The sequence below is a fragment of the Branchiostoma belcheri genome, unplaced genomic scaffold (assembly GCF_001625305.1).
Source record: "Branchiostoma belcheri isolate BF01 breed outbred unplaced genomic scaffold, Haploidv18h27 scaffold1, whole genome shotgun sequence".
NCBI classification, from domain to species: domain Eukaryota; kingdom Metazoa; phylum Chordata; class Leptocardii; order Amphioxiformes; family Branchiostomatidae; genus Branchiostoma; species Branchiostoma belcheri.
Genome location: NW_017802379.1, coordinates 5,574,039 through 5,586,351, shown reverse-complemented (window position 1 = coordinate 5,586,351; position 12,313 = coordinate 5,574,039). Strand labels below are relative to the sequence as shown.

Sequence of the window (12,313 nt, the reverse complement as noted above, 5' to 3'; positions counted from 1 at the left end):
AATGTATTGTAGTAATCAATTGCATGTTATGGTGACTGCAAAAGCTTAAATGGTCCTGGAAATGGATGATGCCTTTCTACAAGTAAGAATTGCGTTTCTTTCTTAGTTTTAACTCGATATCTGTTATGGAATGTTTTACGCATGTGTTCAGTCTTCTGTACGCATGTGTTCAGTTTTACGCATGTGTTCAGTCTTATGTATGTGTATGTAGTCTGCTTTCGATAACACGTTAATTCAATTGTACCGATTTTTGTTAACGGTTTTCACACATTTTCGAGTGCCATATTGGTGAAAAACGTTTTTCCCTTGTGTTTCTCCTTCTTCCCCTTCCATTTTGTTAAACGGATTCAACTTTTGGGGCCAAATGACCTGACATTTGCAATCTCCAAGCAGATACACATGTACATGGTGGCACGGTACGATATAAACCGTCTCGAAAAAAATCCTGTTAATAAAGAAAACCGCACCCTTGTAGCGTGTGCAGAATCGCTGGTCTAATGGACGGATACGTTTGTGAACCTCGGGTAATACAGACAGATGATCCGGCGGATAGGTATCGCCCTGCAGGAGGCACGGTCTCGCCAAGCGTACGGTTAGTTTTATGGATGACATACTCCGTAGACTCCAAATCTAATGCGATTGGGAAAAAAAACAAAACAGGGCAGGCCAATAAAAGCAAGATTCCTACATTTACAAATTTCGACATCATAAGCATTGTTAAACAAGAATTGACACCTATATTGTGATAAGTTTACTGCCAATTAGTACAACATCCATTTCTCACTGAAACAACTTTGAAAAATAAAAGTTTTCAATCAATGTACAAATGGTTTTCCTTCAGTGGAAACATCGCATATAAAAGGGATGATATACATCACTGCATTAAAGTAAAAGATAAAACATTAAATCAGAGCCTTGTCTACTCTCTTCATATCTATCTGCCATCCACGTTACGGCATGGCAACAGACATCTTAGCCCATTTTCGGCATGTTGACCACTGTCAGAGGGAAACAAAATCTCTCTTTTTTTCCCCAAAATAAATCAGGCGAAAATTAATGCACGCGTAGATGTCATCCATACAAAATATTTGTTGTGGCCCTACCACGGGATCTCTCCTTACGCTTCGGCATCACGTTACAAAAGCAGCGGCCGTGATCGGAATACGGGACTGTGTGTACACATGAATTGATATCAAGGGCAGGGACAACATTCTGTGTACAAGCGTACAGCACTCTTCTACTAACGCAGATAAGCGTATCTGTGTGGCGAATGGTCTCAGGTAGTGTGCGGTGCTGCAGCACCAAAAGCTGCGGATTGTGTCTGGGTCTGTGAACCATCGATCACAGCACGGGGGGTTGTTGTTGATATGTCAAGAGAGAACTATTCAATGCTGCAGCTCGTCAATTTGACGTCTTACGCCACTAAAAGTTGTTTGGCTAAATAAAAGGCGTCCCTAAACCCTGAAAATAATCGCCTTTGGCAGCATAATAAAAAGAAGAAGAAGAAGAAGAAATGGGCCATTTAACGTAAAACGCTAACATTCACAAAGTGTAGTCGTACTTAACATGCATCTCATATGCTCAAAGCCACAACACAGTCCATTTGGATTGCTAAAATTATGCGTATTGATGAAGTGTTCAATAGGAAAGAAAAGGCAAGATTCTCAAGTAAGGGTTGATGTACATGTATATATAGTCTCTCAGTAGCACACTTCGACCATTCAAAAGAACGTTTTCAGTGATTGTGTGATGTTTGATATCCATTTATTTATTTTTCTATTATTCACATATATTTATTGAGTATTAGGCACGAAGCATAGTTGCTTATGTGACGCCTTCTACTCAAAAACATAAAACGAGAGTAAAACACAATGGCAAAATACATACATAATTACAAAATTGGTGAAAGAAAAGATAAAAGATATCAATTTATCCATGTTTATATGTAATGTAAAGTTGTAATCATTTCTCGTCTTCACTCTACCATCAACCCAAGCAGCATGGTGACCTCTGTCTCCCAGAGAAAAAAATCTTACGACAACACTACTCCATTTCATGGACTCAATCAGTCTTCTGTGAAAATCCCACTCGCCTTACGAGCACTTTATCAAAATCCCACCGAAACACAAATATGGCCGGTCCGGCGTTACCGTGGGCTGAATGACGAACAGGACTACATCAGATGATTACGTGATATAAAAATACTCATAAAAAGCACCTCATCATGTTATTGGTTCATTCAGAACCGAGTACGTAAAGTGTAGGGGTCATTGTGATGCCGTTCTTAATTCTAGTGAACAATTGTTTTATTTTTCATTTATTGACATATATTCAACGAGTATCAGACAAAAAAGCACAATTGCTTATATAACGCCCTCTACTCGAGAACATAAATATAAAACGATGACAAAATACATACATGATAACAACGTGGATAAAAGAAATATGAATGTAAACCAGACAAGTTGGTGATCTGTCAATTGATGGTGGACACAAATATTATAAACACGTTTGGCTCTGATTGAAAAAAAAAACAGTCTATATTAAATAAAGCTAATGAAAAACCGCGTAAAAGAAAAGACCGGAGACATATGTTACAGCTAAGTTCCTTTTCATGAGAGGGATTGACCCACGCAAATAACGCCCACGACTGGAATCCGATGAAATCAATCCAATTCCGGGGATTGGTGAGGCGTGTTTACGGCCTGCTGATGGAACAGGGCGGGGGCAGCTAGCCGCGAACACCCGCCAGCCTGGTGTCTAGTCGATCGTGGTTGGGGTGGATTTTCTTCGGGGCTGCAGGAACTCTTCCCCGTCTGACTCAGCTAGGTTCCCCGGTAGGTTTTTCACGGCGACAGAGGGGCTAATATCAATCAATCTTTCGTCGTGAAAAACCTACTGGGGCACCTAGCTGAGTCGGACGGGGAGGAGATCCTGCAGCCCCGAAGAAAACCCGCCCCATCCACGATCGAGTGGACACCAGGCTACGAACCCCCGCGTTATCACGCGAGAACAAACTTCGGTAATAACGACATTCGTCATCAACTCGATGATTGGTCAAATGGGTCAGGTTGAGGTTTCCTTTATACTGCATGGAACCTTTGATTTAGCCAATGGCAGAGACGAACCCAACATGCCATGTAATATCAATTCTTCGCAGAACATCAAGTGTGCATGTGATGTATATGAATGACATCAATGGGCATTCTACATTAAATCACATATCATGCAATAACTCCCACAATACAGAAATACTCTAGGTAAATATATAAACTAATGCTTTATTATTAGAACAAAACACCGGAACTCATGATTAGTCCCACCCGATTGCATATTATATTAGCTCTTCTTGTTTTAATAATTAGTTTTAATACTAGTAATTAGGATGTTCATTTTTATTCTGTACTATGTTCAATAGTTGTTGCCATACATTGTACCTTGTACAATTGCCGTGCAATAAAGTTCTTTCATATATGTCATACATATAACTGTGAAACGGCCGTAGTAGCTTGTTCCATAGCATGTAAGGGAAATCAAACGAAAAATATGAAACACACCAAACATACAGAAATCGTATATTACCTCTGCAAGTAACACCTATAATCAGAAGAGTAGTCTAGGTGGACTTCACTAATGAGCCGTATTAACGCACCGTCACGTTTAATAGCATTGTGCCTTCTATCTAATTAACGACCATTGTTTGCCTGTCAATCATCACCAGCGGCGCGTATCATTGGTTACTGCGACATTACAGTCGTCAGCATCAGGACCGCATGTTTGACAGGGCTCAAAATTAAAGGTGGTCCAATGCCTGGCTACTAAAATTTAGGCTGGAACACTTTGGGACATTTTTGGAATGTAGAAAAATGATCAACATCAGATGTCAGCCCTTCTTTTGTTTATCAGGCACATGTCCCGGCTTTTGGATCCGGAAAAGTCTACACTGCAATTATAGTGCGCCTGGGAGTGAACATAAGCAAAATAAAGTTGACTTCAAGTTGAAGTCATACAATACTTCCCAAAAAAACAGGTTGGGACAGTTCATCCTCACTTCGGGACAATTGAAATTTATTTTTGGGACAGTGCTGGGACAATAGAAAGAAAAGTACATTTCGAGGCCTGTATGACCTTACGTGCATGTGACTATGGACTAGACATGTCAGTCTGGTCATATGGTATTGGTAGATAAGGCTTCTCTCCGTATGGTGCTGTGGTGGACAGAGATGTTATCTGGTGTTTACACACAGTAGCTGGAGGATCGCTTCGTGTTGCCATGAATGTTTATCTGTAGCGAAATGAACTGTCGGCTGTACGTGGAAAAATGAGAGTGAAAATATCGTTTTGAATTTTTGTCTCTTTGAATTTTTGTTGTATAAATTCAAAAGCTAAGCCGTGATGGTAGTTTTGCAATATCTGGGCAATCGTATGCATAGTGCATATAAAATCTTTCTCTAAACTCTAAAGTCTTGTTACGTTAGGTACAAAACATTATCCATGATGTTTGCATTCAGGTGAACCACATCATCGGAGTCATTTGCCCAGAACCTAGGCATTTACAATATATTACTGTTTCTTGTAGTTCTTTAACTTCAGAAGATAAAGATCAACGAATGCTTCACTAGTAGTCCGGTGTGCAGTGGCGTGTTGACTTGTTGAGTCACGACTTCGGCGTTTCTTCTAAACTGGCCGAGCTAAAACAGCGCTATTAAACCTGGCTGGAAGACCTGCGCTGTGCTTACTTTTTATGGGGAGGATCCACAACAGGCATGATTACAATACAAATAGTGGAATTTTGAATTGACAATTCGCTAGATCTATGCACGTGTGACAAGAAGAACATACAGAAAATGTTGCTGTGGTCTTTTCTTTCTCAAACCCATCAACCAAGTAGATCGCATAGAACTGCAAAACGTTTTAAAAGAGCCACATTAGTAGTAATGCACACCTGTGCTCAAAGCTCAGCTGTACGAGTCTAGTATTTGTAGGTCTCTGTTGTTGAGGTTTTTCCGGTCGTGCTGTACATGTGTGGATGGCGGGAACTCAACTCCGGGTGACCTTACACTGCCAAGCCTGGGATTAATCATACAAACCACACGTCAACAGTACAGGGACTGACCGTTATTGGTCTGGTGGTACATGTTGGTGTTTTAGCGTGTTGGCAGAAGTTTCATACTGTAGTTTCGTTGTTCTCCCGGCCCATGTTGGGTGGAGGTTTCCCCGATGTTTGTTGGTAGAACGTGGTTACAGCTGATTGTCGTCACCAGGGGAGACATGCTGCCCCATCAGTGGTCAGCTAGGTCAGGCAGGCTGACCTCCTCCACAGGTCAATCCTGGACTGGACATACCAACACCAGTTGATCTTATCGGACATATAAAACACTCAGGTTTTAATGGCGTTTTTTAGTGGCAGTTTTAATATCAAAACTTATAATTCAGAATCCAAGAGTGTTATAGACATATAAAGTGAAAACAAAGCAATGTGTAATGTTTTCATCCTTGGTTTTCATCTTTGGAGTGGTCGAAAGGCAATTAACATGATATAAACATCATGGTTTATGATTGGAGTGGAGGGATCAAAACTTCACGTCAGAAAAAACAACAGTAGAGCCTCCTTCTAGTATCCGGATAAATGCGAAGTGGCGGTCACCTGTACTGAGTCTGAACAGACAGTTTCTTGTACAATTTTGGGTAGAAATCCTTGATTTGGCTAAAGGGGTCGGTCAGTCTGTCCAGCTGAGGTCAGCCGTGACGACCCTGGCCAGGACATGATGGATGTGGTGCGTGCCTGCGGTCAGTCCTGCCCACAGACACACTGACCAGTCGTCCGAAAGGGGATCGTTGACCTACTCCGTAAAAAGAAATAGGACGGCAGTATTCCGTCAACATCGCCTCCACCATACAGCTAGAGTTCATTATTGGACAATAGACAGTCAGTATTCAGTGTCTTTTTTTAATCGACGAGGTGGAGAAACATATCTATGTAAGTAAAAGCCCAGAGCACAATAATACATATCGTACAAAAATGAACATATGGAGAATTTTGCATACACGCAGCTTATATGTTATAGCCTGGGTACCATCCTACTTGTATGACGGGGCTCCCACACTCGCTTCCCTAAGAAGTAGTCTGGAAATGGTTAGATCTGAACCATCTGGCTCGGTCAGATTTTGCCCGAGTGTGCTGATTGGTCCCTTCTGTCTTGCTCATTAGCCTAACGTCCTTCTCTGTATGTGGTGATGCTTATCTCCTGCCTGCCCAGCAGGTATCACTGACCAAGGAAAGGTTTGTTTATTTATCTTGGACGGAGTGTAGTAGCCATTGAGAGACACTGTTGTCATGATTTTGCTAACATTTGAAGTAACAGAGCCACAAAGAACATCTTGCAATAAAGAAAACTACAAGAAATTGTTGTACTCAAGGTAAATTTGTGGCTGCACTTGCCATACATATGCAGCAACTTTTTTGCCCTTACCAAAACAGCACATGGCCACGTGGACTTTGTACTGATGGGTCAGCTACTAGTGGAAGAGGCTCCGCCCAGCCCTCCCCATGTGGCCTACCTCATTATGTGATATCATCACCAAGCCAAATAGATACAAGCGTTTCCAGACTACTTCTTAGGGAAGCGAGTGTGGGAGCCCCGGCATACAAGTAGGATGGTACCCAGGCTATATATGTTAGCCTGGGTTCCAGACACATAGCACACTGGACTCAAAATATATCAGTGACAGGCTCACTGAGATATTTTGTGTCCAGTGTGCTATGGGACTGGAGCCCAGGCTACTTATATGTGTGCATATAAACTGCTGTATCATGTACCCACATGATACTGAGAGAACTCTCACTTCTCTTATCTGTGGTGACGCCAGCCATGTACGTTATCAGCGATCATTTACGACTCTCCCGTGACTGCGGGTTGTTATCGAAGGGTCCCGGCTGAGACTCCAATAACGTGCCAGAGATGTTGGCAAGTACTCTTTAAACCAGTCTATCACCTTTACGCCTTCTATTTCTAACAGTTTACATCTACCAATATTGTTGTTGTTGTCCTTGTTTAACGTCTATTATGTCGCTAGACGTGTACTAAGTTTTACGCGTTCAGTTCAGAGTCAGTTGTCTCTCTAGGTACACTTGGTGACTAATCTGAGGACCACACAATAGAAAAACTATGTGAATCCAGTTGTTAAAAAGATAGAAGTCTTCAAGACCTAGGTTTGATAGAATGTTCTTTCTAGTAGTTCCCAAGAATTCTTTTATCCTTGTATCCTAAGTACTTATAATATTATTCAGTAGAGGTCTATGATATACATGTACATGGAACATCATACCCTGATGTATGCATTTAGTCCCATGGGCATGAACATGCAATAAAGAATCAGTATAGTTGAAGATATTTTACTGGCCGTCGTTTTCAGGGTTTCTATTATTTTCATAGCCATTATAAACCAACGATGGTGTTGTGTTGTTTAAGCTTTTGTTTAAGTTCAGGGAATTTGGTCACATCGGTATGCTCTATCAATCTTCAAGGTTCTATTAAACGTACAAAGCTACACAAGGTTGTATTAAGAAGCGGTGGTACAGATATTGACCTCAAGAATTTTGTATCAGAAACATTTCCTCCCTTGAGACAAGCTGAAGCATCGATCAATCTGCCGTGAAATGTAAGGGACCGATCAAGAAGTCCATCGTGCGCGGGGTCTGAGATGGATTGTTCCCAAGGGTTTGCCAGCAAACCACGTATGTTAGCATGACTTGTACACCCCCGCTTAATTATCTGGCTACAACGTAAGAAATCGGAGATTTTCAGAATTCCAGGAAGTATGCAATCCTTGGCTTCCTGCATTCCCCCATATATTGACCAATTCTTGCTGGCTGTCAGTCTTTCTCCCACCCACGTGCTCTCAACCTACTCTGGACAAACAAATACACCAACCCACAGCTCAGTCACCCCAAACAATACTATACTTCCGTACCAGTAAATGATAAGTTACGCATAGCGAGGGACACAGCAATAGTACAACAACACCTAGCTTCAGTGCACAGAAAATAGCCATATTTAATAGCTCTGGTGAAGATGACAGACGGTCATCGAAACGTCGACTCATGTAAAACAAATGTTGTGAATAAAAAAGCTTTAGTTACTATTTAATCATTTGCCAAACTGATGGAATTATTTACGGAGGGACACCATATGAAAACACTTCGTAGTCTTCTCTGTACTGATATTGACGGATTTACGGTAGAGGTACTAAAAAGACAGAAATATATACGGTAGCAGGGTCCCTTTCATGATGGATGGACGTAATCAAGACAAAGTACGCGCAGTCATGCCGTCTCACCCCTAAAGCGGCAGGAATCAATACGCGCCAGCCCCCACACCCCCGAACACATACCCAGAAACATGCAATCTACGCGCCATTAGCGCTAAATGCAATACGGCATCCGCACAATCTCTCCGTAACGTGACTTTCAGCGCCGCCGGCCACAGGACGAGTTATTGGAATTTAGATAGAAATGGAAAGCGAGCAAGTGAAAGTGCCTTTCCATGGTTAGACTAATATGGAATGGTCTGTGTGTCCTCTGAATGTGTCACACGGTCACAATCGTGTTAAATCGTTATTATACACGTTCTGGAGAAATATGCACAAAAGCTGGAGATGGATAACCTATTTTTTTATGGGTTCACCACAAAGTCTTGAATAATCATTACATATAAAGTGACAAAAATTGCTTATAATGCTGTTACCAACTGTTTGGAAAGTTGATTACCTTCGCCAAGAAGGTTATGTTTTCAGTAGCGTTTGTCCGTCTGTCTGTCTGTGAACAGCATAACTCAAGAAGCTTAGTATGCATTGTCATGAAACTTGGTAGGTGGGTAGGTCTTAATGAGACCTAGAAATGATTAGATTTTGGGCCCCCTGGCGGCTTTTGTTGGTACTGCAGCAGAACTTCCGGTTTTGATATCTCGCGATCTGGACATGCTAGGGTCACGAATTTTGGTTGGTAGATAGCTCTTGAGGTAGGGAAGAAGTGACATGAGTTTGGGGCCCCTAGCGGCTTGTTCTGGAACTGCAGGAGCATTTGTTGAAACATTTTTGAAGGATGATAACTCAAGAACCGGTTGACGGATTGTTGTGATTTTTGGTATGTAGGTAGCTGAAGGGATGCTTGACATAATCAAATGACAATTATGCAAATCAGGAGCTAATTTGCATAATTAATGAGGAAATTCTATAAATCTGCTTTGTTCAATAATAGGACTATGAAACACTTGTGACATGTAATTGAGAATGAAAAAAAACATCTGAGGATATAGATTATGTAAATGAAGACCTAGTTTGCATAATAAATGGAAAATTTTAAAAACCTCATAGTTGTAACTGCTGGGAATTTCATACTTGCCACATTTGGAAGTTAAGTGAAGGCGAACAACAATAAACATAATTTATTCAAATCATGACCTCATTTGCATAATTTATGAGGAAGTGCTATAAAAGCCTTTTTGTTAAGATAAGACTGTCATTGGGTGGAGAATATGATCATCTGATGTAATCCATGCAAATGAGGCTCTTATTTGCAAAATCAATTATCAAAATTGTATTATTCTTCAACCGCAAGTGTTAACATCATTTGGCGAAGGTATGAGATCGTGGAACTCTTGTTTTGTTCATAATTTTCTTGGTTCGTGCTTTTGTTTTTGATTGAAGTTCCTTGTTGGGCTCAATATTACAACTCTTGCTGGTTGACTTTTGCCGTGGTATCAACCACATCATATTCTTATGATAATCAGCTACAGCATATCCTTGTGACAACGAACGTAAACGTTGATATACCTTTATTTTTCATGTTGTTGGCTTGGCTTCGTGTAAATTTTTCATGTAAATGTGTTAATATATATTAATATTTACATACAGATCATGAATGTATCAGCGTTAGATACCATGGGATGTGCTTAATGCAGGCTAACTGCTTTTTCGAACCAGTCCCAAACACGTGGTACCGCAGAGCTAAGGGAGATCACTAGTGGTATGTCACGATGTTGGCCTTGAACTTCCCCGTTAATGTCCCGCCTGACGCGGCTCCTGGTGTGTGTGTAGAGGTCTGGGTCAGGTGCTGGTGTTAAAACTGGACACTTGCCAGCCACGTGAGTCTCCACGTGCTTACACGGTGCCTTGTCGTGGTTTGTGATAAAATCATGCAGCATTTTATTATATTTACTTGGCTGCTTCATGTTGTCTTCATACAGTCAGAGCTAAGATGAGTTCTCTGTGAGAAAAGTCGTGAACAGAAGGCGAAAGGGGTTTCCAGTCCACAAGCATAGTAAAAGAAAATCATTAGGCTAAGTACATTACCTCCTTTGGAATCGTCAAGGGTCCAAGCACTGATGCAGTGATTTTCTCAGATGTTCATTCCTATCGAAAAGCTAGTACTACTACTATAGTCTAGTGCTAGTGAGTGAAGTCGGCTTCTTCTCGCCCATTTTTGTCGCCCCATTGCGATGTTGGAAATGATATATGTAAGAAGATACAAACGAGATCATGTTTTATGATCAAAGGTTAGCCTAAAAATTATTTATTAGAAATATTAATTATTTCGTTACTTCAGGGAGCAGACGCACGGTGGATGTGATAGACATGAATAATAAATCATTACAGTGTTTCCACCTAACACGTTGTCTCTGTTGTTATTTATTGTTTACATGCGGTGTGTTTACCCCAGGCAGCAGACGCATGGTGGACGTGATGGACGTGAATAAATGATGCGTGTTGTTATTTATTGTTTTGCGTGTGCCGTGTGTTATATCTACCCCAGGCAGCAGACGCATGAGGAACGTTTGTTGTTATTTATTGTTTACCTTGGTTATGTTTATGTTTACCGCAGGAAGCAGACGCATGGTGGACGTGATGGACGTGAACACACAGAAGGGTATAGAGATGTCCATGCAGCAGTGGACCAGGTACTTCGAGCAGAAGGAGCGGGAGAAACTGTACAACGTCATCAGCCTGGAGTTCAGCCACACCCGCTTGGAGAACCACGTGGTGCAGCCTGAAGTGGTAAGGCTTTTCAGGAAGAGCTCGTGATTTTTATTACCTTGTGTTACATATCTATTATCTTATTTTTCTGTATTAATCTTTCTGGTTTTATGTGTAAGTGGTAGCGTTATGGTAAGTCCCTCCGCTGACACTTTGTGTGTTTCACTAAAAAAAGAGCTCAAGATACATTACAATTGTGCATTGTGCAGTGTTTTCAGCATTTGTCCAACCAATTCAACCTACTGCCGTCTTGGTCTTACGTAAGCGTACAAAAGGTCTCCAGTCAAAGTTGCTTGCCTTTTTGGCAGTACGATCTACATGGCACTGAACTCGTATAAAATTTGAGTTGCTAACAGGCATGACAGGGATATATTAAGTATTATACTGACATGTTTTGAAAGAGATGTGTTGATTACACCAAACCACGTACGTACGCGTATACACTAGCAATATACTGGACATCGACAGTACTACCAGGCTGAAGAGACTACTCTCTACTCTACTCTACTCTAGCCACATGTTGGTGGCCCACACAATTCTACTTCCGACATTTTCTTCCAAGATATTGCAATGTGCACCGCACTGTGGTGTACGATTAATAGACCCCCTCCCCCATGAAAGAGTCGGTCACCGTCGTGATAAATCGTTGTTCCCACACGGTGGCCGATGATTTGTTCCCCCGCCAGTGTCCTGACGTGTCGCGGGGGTGACAGAATGGGGCCACCGGGAAATTCCTGGTCCGGTGACCCCTGACTCTTGTGCCAAGGGTTCTTCAATGTCACAGCCCAGAAATGAATTTGTTCAAACTGTTTGATTAGATTAAAACGCAAAGGGGAAAACACGACCATTGGCTGTCATGAAACTCATTACGGACCTTGCCTGAAGGACGAAATTAAATAACACTGGCTGGGTTTAAGTCACATCACCTGAATTTACAGTGAATTTGTAAAAGATAATTATGAGGTTTTTCTTTCATTGGACTGTATTTTATAATTATAGCACTGCAATGTTTGTCTATAAGGGTAATAATGTATGAAAGTCATGTGCCAGATGACCCAATATAAATGGAAACATTATGCAAATACGAACAGTTGAACCCGTGACAAGTTTCCATAGGTTTTAAAATCAAAACAAAACGACAAAGGGACATAGAAAGTTGTGAAACCGGACATTTTCTCACACAGAATGTTCCTATCATACTAGTATGTCATATTAAATATGGATTTGGATACAATGAAAGAAATAAACTCAATTACGTGTAAATAAAACAGTAGTATTG

At 41.2% G+C, this 12,313-nt stretch overlaps 1 protein-coding gene across 1 annotated transcript in view; it reads left to right on the top strand.

Annotated features, from left to right (window-relative positions):
- Positions 1 to 12,313, top strand: part of LOC109463838 (lysine-specific demethylase 2B-like) — a 59,030-nt gene that overhangs the window by 21,758 nt on the left and 24,959 nt on the right. Inside the window, exon 5 of the mRNA XM_019760719.1 lies at positions 10,883 to 11,055. Within this exon, the coding sequence (XP_019616278.1) occupies positions 10,883 to 11,055 (173 nt within the window). The remainder of the gene's footprint in view (positions 1 to 10,882; positions 11,056 to 12,313) is intronic.